The sequence below is a fragment of the Coregonus lavaretus genome (genome assembly GCF_964263955.1).
Source record: "Coregonus lavaretus genome assembly, contig: HAP1_SCAFFOLD_1955, whole genome shotgun sequence".
NCBI classification, from domain to species: Eukaryota; Metazoa; Chordata; class Actinopteri; order Salmoniformes; family Salmonidae; genus Coregonus; species Coregonus lavaretus.
Window position 1 is genome coordinate 3,365 of NW_028156298.1, and position 15,600 is coordinate 18,964.

General features: G+C 43.1%; 1 protein-coding gene across 1 annotated transcript; it reads left to right on the forward strand.

Annotated features, from left to right (window-relative positions):
* Nucleotides 1-3,172: 3,172 nt before the first annotated feature.
* On the forward strand, nucleotides 3,173-15,308 carry LOC311126479 (TLC domain-containing protein 4-B-like; the record flags this gene model as incomplete). Its single annotated transcript, XM_084200485.1, has 5 exons — nucleotides 3,173-3,262; nucleotides 3,377-3,435; nucleotides 3,676-3,770; nucleotides 10,418-10,491; nucleotides 14,993-15,308. Coding segments are annotated over 5 exons (634 nt in total), but the record flags the coding sequence as incomplete, so codon positions are not given.
* Nucleotides 15,309-15,600: the final 292 nt, after the last annotated feature.

The window sequence follows — 15,600 nt, forward strand, 5'->3', positions numbered from 1 at the left end:
AGTAGGGGGGGACGGTGAGAGGGTGAGGTCAAAAGAGGAGAGGAGTGGAAAGAAGGAGGCAGAGAGAAATGAGTCAAATGTGGACATAGGGAGGTTGAAATCCCCCAAAACTGTGAGGGGTGAGCCATCCTCAGGAAAGGAACTTATCAAGGCGTCAAGCTCATTGATGAACTCTCCAAGGGAACCTGGAGGGCGATAGATGACAAGGATATTAAGCTTAAATGGGCTAGTGACTGTGACAGCATGGAATTCAAATGAGGAGATAGACAGATGGGTTAGGGGAAAAATTGAGAATGTCCACTTGGGAGAGATGAGGATTCCTGTACCACCACCCCTCTGACCAGATGCTCTCGGGGTATGCGAGAACACATGGTCAGACGAGGAGAGAGCAGTAGGAGTAGCAGTGTTTTCAGTGGTGATCCATGTTTCCGTCAGCGCCAGGAAGTCGAGGGACTGGAGGTTGGCATAGGCTGGGATGAAGTCAGCTTTGTTGGCAGCAGAACGGCAGTTCCAGAGGCTGCCTGCGACCTGGAACTCCAGGTGTGGGGTGCGTGCAGGGACCACCAGGTTAGAGAGGCAGCAGCCACGCGGTGTGGTGCGTTTGTGTAGCCTGTGCAGAGAGGAGAGAACAGGGATAGGCAGAGGCATAGTTGACAGGCTGTAGCAAATGGCTACAAAAATGCAGAGGAGATCGGAATGAAATTAGCTAAGCATCTGGGAGAGTAGAGAGCAGGGCCTCCCTCACCAAAAACTTCTACCTCAGAAACTAAAATTGTTTCACTGAACCACCCGAACAAAAACTCTCCCAACTTCCACCTTTAGAAATCAGAATTGTTGTGAACCACAGCGGTTCAATGTTTAAAGGAATAGACTCAACCCACTTTATTCAGCTAGCTAACTATGACACCATAACTAACTAGCATGCTAGCATCCAATAACAATAACACACAGTTTAGCACCAACACTTGGTCACAACAAACCACCAATATTGTGTTAACTAGCTAACTAGCATGCTAGCATCCAGTAACACACAGTTTAGCACCAACACTTGGTCACAACAAACCACCAATAGTGTGATAACACACTAAACAGATCATTCGTGTCTGTGCCAAGTTCCTTTCATGACGCAGCAATGATTAAACGTTGGCTAGCTAGGACAAGTATATTGTATTTAGCTACTACAGTACAGTTAGCTGGTCGTGTTGGGTAGCTAGCAATGGCCACTGTGTTGATTTTGTTTGAAGAACGGCTAGCTAGCTAGCTTCGTGCTACACCCGGCACACAATGGCTACTGCGTTGACTCTGACTCTGTTCGAAAAACGGCTAGTTAGCTCGCTTCGTGCTACAGCCGGCACGGCCGAAGACACTGCCAAGACACACCAATAGTGTGTTAACACACTAAACAGATCATTCGTGTCTGTGTCAAGTTCCTTTCATGACGCAGCAATGATTAAACGTTGGCTAGCTAGGACAAGTATATTGTATTTAGCTACTACAGTACAGTTAGCTGGTCGTGTTGGGTAGCTAGCAATGGCCACTGTGTTGACTTTGTTTGAAGAACGGCTAGCTAGCTAGCTTCGTGCTACACCCGGCACACAATGGCTACTGTGTTGACTCTGACTCTGTTCGAAAAACGGCTAGTTAGCTCGCCAAGAGTGTGTTAGCACACTAAACAGATAATTCATGTCCGTGTCTAGTTCCTTTCATAGCGCATAGCGCAGCAAAAATTAAACGTTGGCTAGCAGCACATTAACATTGGAAACAGCTCTCCACCGTTGCTAAACGTTACCAGTAGCTACCCGCTAGCTAGCTAGCCTCGTGCTTCGATACTAACCTACAATTACCTACGGAAACCTACAATAACAACAATACTAACCTACAATAACTACAATACCTAACTACAACTAACTACCTACCTACGATCTAATACATGGTTAAGCTTTACTCAACACCATATGAGAAGCTTACCTCCTGCTTACCTCCTGCTAGAGAAAAACACAACCTCTCCCGATGGTGTCAATGGAACGAGTGGATAAGCCGGGTACTCAGGTCATTGCACAGGTCATTACTTAATGTGGCTCCTTATCTCACCAGATGCTCTCATCAAACGATCTGCCATAAACACATTTATCACAGCATTTAGTCCTCTGTGTTCCATGAATCATAACCATCATGGTGTCATGATCACCCCACACATTCTCAGTTATTACAACCGCCCATTTGTTATCTATAGACTATTGACTTGACTAGTGACTTGTCTGTCTGCAAAGGCACAGCTGTTTTGAAGATTACAGATGACCCTCAGATGACCCTGTCTGTGAAGGTTCTGTAGTGGTCTGGTCTTGCTCTGGCCTGTGCCAATGGCCAGGGGGAGAGATGGACAGACTGGCAGACAGACGGGCAGACAGACGGACAGACTGGCAGACAAATAGACAGACAAACAGACATACAGACAGACAGACAGACAGACATACTGGCAGACTCTGCTATCTGACTGACTGACTCTCTGATACCTGACTGCCTGGCTCTCTGATACCTGATTGACTGACTCTCTGATATCTGATTGACTGACTCTCTGCTATCTGACTGACTGACTCTCTGATACCTGACTGCCTGGCTCTCTGATACCTGATTGACTGACTCTCTGCTATCTGATTGTCTGACTCTCTGATATCTGATTGTCTGACTCTCTGATATCTGACTGACTGACTCTCTGATATCTGATTGACTGACTCTCTGATATCTGACTGACTGACTCTCTGATATCTGATTGACTGACTCTCTGATATCTGACTGACTGACTCTGTGCTGTCTGTCTGCCTGCCTGCATGACTGAGTGACTGACTGACCCCTGAACCGTGTTTAATATCCTGCTCTAATTGGTCTGAATCTGTCTGCCGGTGGTCGTGTAACCAATCAGTTAATTCACCCTGCGCCCTCCTGCGCTATGCACAGGATCGCTTCATCTGCATCACTTATTAAAGTGTTTTATCACAGATTTGACAAGGTGTGTATGTTTTATCACAGATTTGACATGGTGTGTGTTTTATCACAGATTTAACAAGGTGTGTGTGTGTTTTATCACAGATTTGACAAGGTGTGTGTGTTTTATCACAAATTTGACAAGGTGTGTGTGTTTTATCACAGATTTGACAAGGTGTGTGTGTTTTAGGACGGTGTCCACACTTCATGCCCTGGTGGTGGGGCTCTTTTGCCTCTACATCCTGCTGTTTGACGACGCCGTCAATGAAGACCCTGTCTGGTGAGAACTCTGTCGCTTTGTCGTAGTGCGTGATGGTAGCACGGTGCTGTGTACGTACTGTATGAACCGTGTTGTAATGTGTTGAACGTTTTCCGGTCTTTTTCCTGCCAACAGGGGAGATCCCACACTTGTGAAGATAAATGTTGGCATGACAACAGGCTACCTCATATCTGGTGAGAACTCACTGACACACTTTAGTCACACGCACACTTCCTCGTTCACTACAGGCCATCTTGGACATCTTTAGCCACACTTTCGGCAACGTCGACCATTTTCAGTTTCGTTCTGTTCTTTTGGGCTGTACCAGGAAAATTGTTGTTGTTTGCGTTGCATTTATAAACACAGCTTTTTGTTCACCTGCTGCAATATGTTCTCAGTTAACCCCTGTGTTGCTCTTTTCATTTGTGTTCCAGATCTGCTGTTAATATTTTACTATTGGAAGGCGATAGGTGACAAGTTTTTTGTCATTCACCACCTAGCAGCGCTGTATGCTTACTACTATGTACTGGTGAGTTCCCCACTGTCTAATAGCAGAATGAGCAGGTGGTCCTCTGTAGCTCAACTGGTAGAGCACGGCGCTTGTAACGCCAAGGTAGTGGGTTCGATCCCCGGGACCACCCATACACAAAAAATGTATGCACGCATGACTGTAAGTCGCTTTGGATAAAAGCGTCTGCTAAATGGCATATTATATTATTATTATATTATGGGAAAGATACAGCTAAAGGTGAACAGCTGTGTGTTGGTGATGGCAGGAGCAGGGAGGGTGAGTGAGTGTCATGCTGTGTGTTGGTGATGGCAGGAGCAGGGAGGGTGAGTGAGTGTCATGCAGTGTGATGGTGATGGCAGGAGCAGGGAGGGTGAGTGAGTGTCATGCTGTGTGTTGGTGATGGTAGGAGCAGGGAGGGTGAGTGAGTGTCATGCAGTGTGATGGTGATGGCAGGAGCTGGGAGGGTGAGTGAGTGTCATGCTGTGCGATGGTGATGGCAGGAGCAGGGAGGGTGAGTGAGTGTCATGCTGTGCGATGGTGATGGCAGGAGCAGGGAGGGTGAATGAGTGTCATGCTGTGTGATGGTGATGGCAGGAGCTGGGAGGGTGAGTGAGTGTCATGCTGTGCGATGGTGATGGCAGGAGCAGGGAGGGTGAGTGAGTGTCATGCGGTGTGATGGCAGGAGCAGGGAGGGTGAATGAGTGCTAACAAGCTAACATAGCTTTGCTCCTGTTAGCTCCGCTAGAACTCTGCAAGTGAGAACATGTGACGTTAACCCTGCCGGCACTAATTTCACATGTTCTTCTAATGCCTCTCATTAGCTAGTCCTCAGCTGTTGAAAAGACAAGCAGGAAATCAGTTAGAATTGTATGAGGCCATACTCTACTGTAGGCTTGGTTTTAGGAGACTGTGTTCAGTCGCACACGCAGAAGCAGGACTCCTGACTCCTCATCAGATTAGATGTTGTGTTGTCAAGCTTTTGGGAGTTGCTTGTTGATTGTCTCTAGTGTGAAAAAGGTTATGGTTAATGATACAATAATTATGTGTTATTTTGTGGTTAGGATGATCGTTAGCGACAGTTTGGATTGAAAGAACATTGATAGATTTGATATAGTTGAGTTTCAGCTATGACCATGCTTCATCAGCACTGTCTTGTCAAGCAACTTGTCCTGTTTGACTGAACAGTGACACAGAAGCTGGTTATAACCACTATAACCACTGTTTATAATGCGGAAACAGGTTGTAAGCTGGTTATAACCACTATAACCACTGGTTATAATGCGGAAACAGGTTGTAAGCTGGTTATAACCACTATAACCACTGGTTATAGTGCTGAAACAGGTTGTAAGCTGGTTATAACCACTATAACCACTGGTTATAATGCTAAAACCGGTTGTAAGCTGGTTATAACCACTATAACCACTGGTTATAATGCTGGAACAGGTTGTAAGCCCAGTCATCCAGGACACTGCTGTTCACCCTTGGTCTGTAGTCTTCCAGGTCACCTGGTTCTATAGCTCATGATTATGGCTATGATGACAGTGTTGGTATTTTTCTGCATGGAATGCTCAGTGATGGAAGTGAAGTGGCCGACACCCTCCTTACCCTTCCTTTCCTCATCACCTTCCCATTAAAAGTCCTGCTTTTCTTTCACTGACCCCTCAGGCTTGTTGGGCTGAGCTGCGCATGCCTCCATTTCTCCTGACTTCCCCAGTGTTTGTGGAGGGGGTCTCCAACAGTACTGTGTGTGCATGCCAAAAACAGCGTACTTACTACCTCCTACTGTTCTGTCTCCTTCCTCTCCCACTCTCCACCTCTGCCCCACTATTTCCAGAGCTTCTTCTCCCTTGTCTGTTCTGGCAGAGGGCCCTTGAGAGCGACTGAACTGTTAATGATGACACTTTGCCATGTGTGATGCTTGAATGCGTCATTCGTCTATGAATGTGTGCTCACTATAATGCCCCACGGTAGCTCTGTGAGGGCTTTCCTTCTAGCTCTGTGAGGGCTTGCCTTCTAGCTCTGTGAGGGTTTGCCTTCTAGCTCTGTGAGGGCTTTCCTTCTAGCTCTGTGAGGGCTTGCCTTCTAGCTCTGTGAGGGCTTTCCTTCTAGCTCTGTGAGGGCTTTCCTTCTAGCTCTGTGAGGGCTTGCCTTCTAGCTCTGTGAGGGTTTGCCTTCTAGCTCTGTGAGGGCTTTCCTACTAGCTCTGTGAGGGTTTGCCTTCTAGCTCTGTGAGGGCTTTCCTACTAGCTCTGTGAGGGCTTTCCTTCTAGCTCTGTGAGGGCTTGCCTTCTAGCTCTGTGAGGGCTTTCCTTCTAGCTCTGTGAGGGCTTTCCTACTAGCTCTGTGAGGGCTTGCCTTCTAGCTCTGTGAGGGCTTTCCTACTAGCTCTGTGAGGGCTTGCCTTCTAGCTCTGTGAGGGCTTTCCTACTAGCTCTGTGAGGGTTTGCCTTCTGTTTTAAGAAAGGCAAAGAAAAGGCCTTGGTTCAGGCCAACCCAAATCCTTCAACCTTTTTACAATAATTATCCCTTAGCATTGTATGCAAATTGTATTCTTACCCAACTGAATTAAATTAAGACACTTGAAGGAAAGTAATGTACAGAATATGCATTGTAAAAATAACCCTATCGGAGGTGCAATGCTTTCCTGATGTAAATGTTTTTTTTTTTTTTACCTTTCTTCCTAGAGACAGAAAGTCCATTATGTTAAAGCAGCAGAGCAAAATGGATGCTGTTGTTGAAAACTGCAATAAGCACACTACTTCTACTACTTAAGATAATTGACCGTGTGGTTAAATTGTCTTGCTGCTACAACTGATTGGTGATCATAAGAACAGATGGCACAGTGGTTTAGGCCGTACTCTCACTGGACATTCATGACTGCTTAGTATGGTCAACATAAAGCACTCTGTCAACATAAAGCCCTCGTTAGCTAACATCTGACTTAATTCATAACTTACTAATTGATTGACTACTTTTTTGTGTGATTTGGTATCAAAGCTGGTATATGTGAGTATGTTGTTAATTCGGTGACTAGGCATAGTATTAGTTAAACCAGCTGGTATATGCAGATTGTGTTATGTTGTTATGATGTCATACTAGATCATTGGGAAAACAATCAGGCTATACTCAGAACTTGTGTTCGGATAGCTAGCTAAACAAGCAGATGAATTCAGAGGCTAATATTTGATTGCTGTTTGAGTTCTAAAACTCATGCTAAACTATCAACCGAGTGGCGCAGTGGTCTAAGGCACTGCATCGCAGTGCTAGCTGTGCCACTAGAGATCCTGGTTCGAATCCAGGCTCTGCTGTAGCCGGCCGCGACCGGGAGACCAATGGGGCGGCGCACAATTGGTCCAGGGTAGGGGAGGGAATGGCCGGCAGGGAGGTAGCTCAGTTGGTAGAGCATGGCGTTTGCAACGCCAGGGTTGTGGGTTCGATTCCCACGGGGGGCCAGTATGAAAATAAAAAAGAATGATGTATGCAACTGTAAGTCGCTCTGGATAAGAGCGTCTGCTAAATGACGTAAATGTAATGTAAATGTTGTTGCACCTTTTTTCTTGTTGTTGTTGCTTCTAACTATAGCTGCACCTTTTTTCCCCCTAATCTATCTTTATCCTTCGCTAATATGATTTCTTAAAATAATATAATATATAATAATAATAATATCGTCCCACAATTACCAGCAAAACATTCAAGCAAAAAAACTACCAAAATTCCAAATTCAAACCTTTCAGACCAGGCCTGACTCCTCTGGACTGAATCATTCCTGTCTCGTCTGTTGCCATTGCTGTTGCGCTACACTGAGCAGATCTGACCCATCTGTCCGGTAACAGTATAGACTTACCAGTATCTAGAGGTGTTAGCATAGAGACGCTGGGAAAGTTCATATCCTCTCGGGTGTAGACGAAGCAGATATGTTCTGTCCTGTATGTCCATATCTTGAGAGTGAGTACATGCCATTTATTAACTTTTGTTATGAGGTAAGTTTCCCCTTTTGGTGTGTGCTATTTGGATAATCTTACCCTGTGTTAGGCCTGAAAAAAAGGATATATGATGAGAGAGAGAGAGAGCGAGAGAGCGAGAGAGAGCCTTAACTGCTGCTCATGTGAGGCTATTAATAGCCTATATGTCTGATGCAGTACCTTCCTATAACAGCATTTGAATATACGCTAAGCATGGCTCTTATACGGTGCATTCGGAAACTATTCAGACCCCATGACTTTTTCCACATTTTGTTACGTTACAGCCTTATTCCCTAAAATGGATTAAATAAATAAAAATCCCCATCAATCTACACACAACACCCCATAATGACAAAGCAAAAACAGGTGTTTAGACATTTTTGCAAATTGATTTAAAAAAAAAACGGAAATATAACATTTACATAAGTATTCAGACCCTTTACTCAGTACTTTGTTCAAACACATTTGGCAGCTATTACAGCCTCGTATCTTAATAATAATAATAATAATAATAATAATAAAATGCCATTTAGCAGACGCTTTTATCCAAAGCGGCTTACAGTCATGCGTGCATACATTTTTACGTATCTTCTTGGGTAAGACACTACAAGCTTGGCACACCTGTATTTGGGGAGATTCTCCCATTCTTCTCTGCAGAACCTCTTAAGCTCTGTCGGGTTGGATGGGGAGCGTTGCTGCACAGCTATTTTCAGGTCTCTCCAGAGATGTTTGATCGGATTCAAGTCCGGGTTCTGGTTGGGCCACTCAAGGACATTCAGAGACTTGTCCCGAAGCCACTCCTGCATTGTCTTGGCTGTGTGCTTAGGGTTGTTGTTCTGTTGGAAGGTGAACCTTCACCCCAGTCTGAGGTCCTGAGCGCTCTGGAGAAGGTTTTCATCAAGGATCTCTCTGTACTTTGTTCCGTTCATCTTTCCCTCGATCCTGACTAGTCTCCAAGTCCCTGAAAAACATCCCCACAGCATGATGCTGCCACCACCATGCTTCACCATAGGGATGGTGCCAGGTTTCCTCCAGACGTGACGCTTGGCATTTAGACAAAAAAGTTCAATCTTGGTTTCATCAGACTAGAGAATCTTGTTTCTCATGGTCTGAGAGTCTTTAGGTGCCTTTTGGCAAACTCCAAGCAGGCTGTCATGTGCCTTTTACTGAGGAGTGACTTCCGTCTGTCCACTCTACCATAAAGGTCTGATTGGTGGAGTGCTGCAGAGATGGTTGTCCTTCTGGAAGGTTCTCCCATCTCCACAGAGGAACTCTGGAGCTCTGTCAGAGTGACCATTGGGTTCTTGGTCACCTCCCTAACCAAGGCCCTTCTCCCCCGATTGCTCAGTTTGGCCGGGCAGCCAGCTCTAGGAGAGTCTTGGTGATTCCAAACTTATTCCATTTAAGAATGATGGAGGCCACTGTGTTCTTGGGGACCTTTAATGCTGCAGAAATGTGTTGGTACCCTTCCCCAGATCTGTGCCTTGACCCAATCCTGTCTCGGAGCTCTACGGAGAATTCCTTTGACCTCATGATTTGGGTTTTGCTCTGACATGCACTGTCAACTGTGTGACCTTATATAGACAGGTGTGTGCCTTTTCTAAATCATGTCCAATCAATTGAATTTACCATGATGATCAATGGAAACAGGATGCACCTGAGCTCAATTTCGAGTCTCATAGCAAAGGGTCTGAATACTTATGTAAATAAGGTATTTCTGTTTTTTGTTTTTTATAAATTTGCAAAAATGTCTAAACCTGTTTTCGCTTTGTCATTATGGGGTATTTGTGTGTAGATTGATGAGGGGGAAAAATACTATTTAATCCATCTTAGAATAAGGCAGCAACGTAACAAAAATGTGGAAAAAGTCAAGGGGTCTGAATACTTTCCGAATGCACTGTATTGGCTAATCATTGCTCATTTGGCTAACGGCTGAATGTCTACTCATTAAACCCTGGCTGTACGTGCACACTGTGTTGTTAGCAGTGGCGCTATCCTATTTACTTTTTGTATTGTAATTTAGCTGTTTCACCGCCGACAGCCTTTTCAACTTCCCGTGGTCTTTCGGTACTGAAGCCTCATAGCTGTAGTCGAGGCTGTCATCTCAACTATACCCTCAATCATACGAATGGGTTTATTAGGGTCTACTGGAGAAAAGCCTTCAGAATGTAGCTGATTCTCCTGAGGGATGAGGCTTTTCTGTTTGATCTGAAAAATAGGAAGCAGAGCCGACCTATATTCAGAAAGGGATTTCAATTATTTAATTTTAGATCTGAAAATGTCTCCTTAATCTCAGTTTTGGTTCAGCACGATGATGTCTGATAGATCAAAAGGTATTTTCACCATTTTAATTCCAGGTACAGTATATAATACTACGTCTGTTTAACTTTTTTCCTGCTTGTTATTGCTGTTGGAAAATACATTTATTTTTGTATCTGAATATTGAGTGATCATGAAATTGATGTTGATGGGCTAAAAAGTGAAGTATGGTAAAAGTGAGATAATTAACTTGTTTCCCCCCCCCCCAAAAAAAAGTATTAATTATCACACGCCTTGTGTTCTTTTAATATATTTCTGGGCACAAACGGGTGTGATTACCTCACTTTAACCATACTGATGTGATGTTTGATCAAACGAAAGCATTTTGGGTCCCTTTTTCATTGTTTCTCTCTCCGTTTTCTTCTTTTCACCTTGTTCCTCCAGAGACAAGGAATGTTGCCTTATTTTGCTAACTTCCGTCTGCTTGCCGAGTTCTCCACGCCGTGTGTGAACCAGCGGTAGGTAGCAGATGTACTGTATACAAACACATGTAATATGTCTATGGTAGGTACCCAGCCACACTGAGGCCTGAGCCTGGACAGGGCAGTGACACTCAGAGACCCTGCAAAGCAGCTGCTGAAGAAATAAACCCTGTTAACCCTCATACTGCCAACATATTTTACATACATTAATTACCAACTGGGGTCATTTTGACCCCAAGAAGAAACTATTGGAAAAAGCAACACTCCTAGCAAACTATCAACTTAATTCTTATCAAAACATCCATAAAAATGTAAATAATGTTCTGAAATAAAAAGTAACCAAACAGACTGTTCTTTTACCAAAATTACAGTTCATTAGCATATTCTGTAAAAACGAAAATATACATTTTTCCCTTAACCAATGTGTAGCTTTTTTCCAAAGTACAATCCACATAAGTACAAAAACACAGATGTACCGTCATTTGATTGTAGTAACATTTAAAATTTTTGAATTTTTGAAATAATTACAAATGTTGTCATATTTATGCAGTAAAAACAACTGCCATTTAAAGGGGCGGGACACCAACATTTGAAATATACTTAATTTTATTAACAAAAAAGTAATTTGTCAATTCATCTTGAGAGACAATGTCCAACAATATGGCTTAGTTGTATTTATTTACTTACCCCAAAGCCAGTATTATCATCGCTGCTAGTGAAACAATGGGAGTTGTAGGGCCTATGGCAGGATGCTTAAAAAAGCCTCAATCCTAATTTCAAACCAAATGCTATAGAACCCAAATATCGTAACAAGTTGCACATATAGAATATTGGAGGATATTGTAGGAATTCTGGTATTTATATAACATTTCCCGTAAAATAAAAAATGTTCAGAGAATACACACCAATAAAGCACTATGTGTCCATTCAGAGGGTAGCTGTATACCACTGAATTACTTTTACAGTGGCTTGCGAAAGTATTCACCCCCCTTGGCATTTTTCCTATTTTGTTGCCTTACAACTTGGAATTAAAATGGATTTTTTGGGGGGGTTGTATAATTTGATTTAGACAACATGCCTACCACTTTGAAGATGCAAAATATTTTTTGTGTGTGAAGCAAACAAGAAATAAGACAAAAAAACAGAAAACTTGAGCGTTCATAACTATTCACCCCCCCAAAGTCAATACTTTGTAGATCCACCTTTTGCAGCATTTACAGCTGCAAGTCTCTTGGGGGGTATGTCTCTATAAGCTTGGCACATCTAGCCACTGGGATTTTTTCCCATTCTTCAAGGCAAAACTGCTCCAGCTCCTTCAAGTTGGATGGGTTCCGCTGGTGTACAGCAATCTTTAAGTCATACCACAGATTCTCAATGGATTGAGGTCTGGGCTTTTCAAGACATTTAAATGTTTCCCCTTAAACCACTCAAGTGTTGCTTTAGCAGTATGCTGAGGGTCATTGTCTGTTGGAAGGTGAACCTCCGTCCCAGTCTCAAATCTCTGGAAGACTGAAACAGGTTTCCCTCAAGAATTTCCCTGTATTTAGCACCATCCATCATTCCTTCAATTCTGACCAGTTTCCCAGTCCTTGCCGATGAAAAACATCCCCACAGCATGATGCTGCCACCACCATGCTTCACCTTGGGGATGGTGTTCTCGGGGTGATGAGAGGTGTTGGGTTTACGCCAGACATAGCGTTTTCCTTGATGGCCAAAAAGCTCAATTTTAGTCTCATCTGACCAGAGTACCTTCTTCCATATGTTTGGGGAGTCTCCCACATAGCTTTTGGCGAACACCAAACGTGTTTGCTTATTTTTTTCTTTAAGCAATGGCTTTTTTCTGGCCACTCCTCCGTAAAGCCCAGCTCTGTGGAGTGTACGGCTTAAAGTGGTCCTATGGAGAGATACTCCAATCTCCACTGTGGAGCTTTGCAGCTCCTTCAGGGTTATCTTTGGTCTCTTTGTTGCCTCTCCGATTAATGCCCCCCTTGCCTGGTCTGTGATTTTTGGTGGGCGGCCCTCTCTTGGCAGGTTTGTTGTGGTGCCATATTCTTTCAATTTTTTAATAATGGATTTAATGGTGCTCCGTGGGATGTTAAAAGTTTCTGATATTTTTTTATAACCCAACCCTGATCTGTACTTCTCCACAACTTTGTCCTGTTTGGAGAGCTCCTTGGTCTTCATGTTGCCGCTTTCTTGGTGGTGCCCCTTGCTTAGTGGTGTTGCAGACTCTGGGGCCTTTCAGAACAGGTGTATATATACTGAGATCATGTGACACTTAGATTGCACACAGGTCACTTAGATTGCACACAGGTGGACTTTATTTAACTAATTATGTGACTTCTGAAGGTAATTGGTTGCACCAGATCTTATTTAGGGGCTTTTTATAATTTTTTTAAACAAGTTATTTTTTTCATTTCACTTCACCAATTTGGACTATTTTGTGTATGTCCATTACATGAAATCTAAATTAAAAACCATTTAAATTACAGGTTGTAATGCAACAAAATAGGAAAAACGCCAAGGGGGATGAATACTTTTGCAAGGCACTGTATGAGCTGTTTTGACTGCAACTAAGCATATATGTAAGGTCATTTAGATTTTGTACACGGTCACACCTAGTGATAACCAGGTATAACCATAGACGAGTGCATAAGGTGATCCATCTCTGCAGGTGGTCTGTCTATCATGTCAGGATCACTGATAAAGGTATAATATTATGTGTCCAGAGAAACCTGGATTCAAATAGACTTTTTTAGATTTGCCCTAGAATAACTACTTTCGCTGGAATACACACCACGACAGCTGTGTAGATTTACAGCGTATCTGAGTGGTGTTTTGCAGTTCTATCAAGTATTTATACCATTGGCAGACTGTATTCCATTGGCAGATTTTTATATGTACATAAATACGGTAATTTTGGTTTTGTACACAGTCATACGATATGTGGTATAGAAAAGTACATGGGGTCCTGCTATATCTCTGTAGATAATCTGTTTTATCTGGTCAGAATCACTGATACAGGTCCTGCTATATCTCTGTAGATAATCTGTTTTATCTGGTCAGAATCACTGATACAGGTCCTGCTATATCTCTGTAGATAATCTGTTTTATCTGGTCAGAATCACTGATACAGGTCCTGCTATATCTCTGTAGATAATCTGTTTTATCTGGTCAGAATCACTGATACAGGTCCTGCTATATCTCTGTAGATAATCTGTTTTATCTGGTCAGAATCACTGATACAGGTCCTGCTATATCTCTGTAGATAATCTGTTTTATCTGGTCAGAATCACTGATACAGGTCCTGCTATATCTCTGTAGATAATCTGTCTATCTGGTCAGAATCACCCGTGTTTACGATTTTCATATATAGATTTTACTGGAAATGTTTTGTGTTCATGTGTGAAAGATTACCCTTCATCTTGTTTGAATCCTGTTCGGCCCAGAGTCGGGTTGCTCCTCCTTTACATCACTGTACTGACTGTCTTTTCTTTACATCACTGTACTGACTGTGTCTGTCTTTACATCACTGTACTGAACGTCTTTCTTTACATCACTGTACTGACTGTGTCTTTCTTTACAACACTGTACTGACTGTATTTCTTTACAACACTGAATTGACTGTCTTTCTTTACATCACTGTACCAGCTGTGTCTTTCTTTGCATTGTTGTACTGACTGTATTTCTTTACATCACTGTACTGACTGTGTCTTTCTTTACATCACTGTACTGACTGTGTCGTTCTTTACATCACTGTACTGACTGTGTCGTTCTTTACATCACTGTACTGACTGTATTTCTTTACAACACTGTACTGACTGTATTTCTTTACATCACTGTACTGACTGTCTTTCTTTACATCACTGTACTGACTGTCTTTCTTTACATCACTGTACTGACTGTGTCGTTCTTTACATCACTGTACTGACTGTGTCGTTCTTTACATCACTGTACTGACTGTATTTCTTTACAACACTGTACTGACTGTATTTCTTTACATCATTGTACTGACTGTGTCTTTCTTTACATCACTGTACTGAACGTCTTTCTTTACATCACTGTACTGACTGTGTCTTTCTTTACAACACTGTACTGACTGTATTTCTTTACAACACTGTACTGACTGTATTTCTTTACATCACTGTACTGACTGTATTTCTTTACATCACTGTACTGACTGTGTCTTTCTTTACATAACTGTACTGACTGGGTCTTTCTTTACATCACTGTACTGACTGTGTCGTTCTTTACATCACTGTACTGACTGTGTCGTTCTTTACATCACTGTACTGACTCTGTCGTTCTTTACATCACTGTACTGACTGTGTCGTTCTTTACAACACTGTACTGACTGTATTTCTTTACATCACTGTACTGACTGTGTCTTTCTTTACATCACTGTACTGAACGTCTTTCTTTACATCACTGTACTGACTGTGTCTTTCTTTACATCACTGTACTGAACGTCTTTCTTTACATCACTGTACTGACTGTATTTCTTTACATAACTGTACTGACTGGGTCTTTCTTCCAGGTGGTTCTTTGAAGTGTTAGGTTACCCCAAGTCCTCCAGGCCCAACATTGCTAACGGGATGGCTATGGCCCTGGTCTTCTTCCTTGTTCGCATCGCAGTCATGCCTCTCTACTACAGCCGCATGTGGTCCGTGTACGGTACCGAAGCCTTCTACCGCGTCCCGCTGGAAGGCCGCGCTGCCTGGATCATCTCCAGCGTCTCGCTGGATGTCATGAACGTCATGTGGATGCACAAGATCGCCCGCGGCTGCTACAAGGTTATGTGCTCGGCCCGACGGCACAAAGTGGAGACACAAGAGAATGGAAAGACTGACTAAGAAGCAAGAGGATGGTTGATGTAATGGGTAGGGGGGAACCCATTGAACCACTGTCCTCTTTTTAGTGCACAATTGGATTAGTACCTGACTGGGACTGTTTCAGGGTCAATTAAACTCACACCAAATGCCAAGTTTCGCACTGACTGAATTTTATGGTGGTGGACGCAGGACATTTGTAGTTTCCCTTTTGAGATTGGAGCATTGAGCTGGATGTAGGCATAGAGAGAATAACTGGGGCGGTGGTTGGTGAAACTGTTAGCAACACTTTCTGTGCATGGCCAATTTTTTTTCT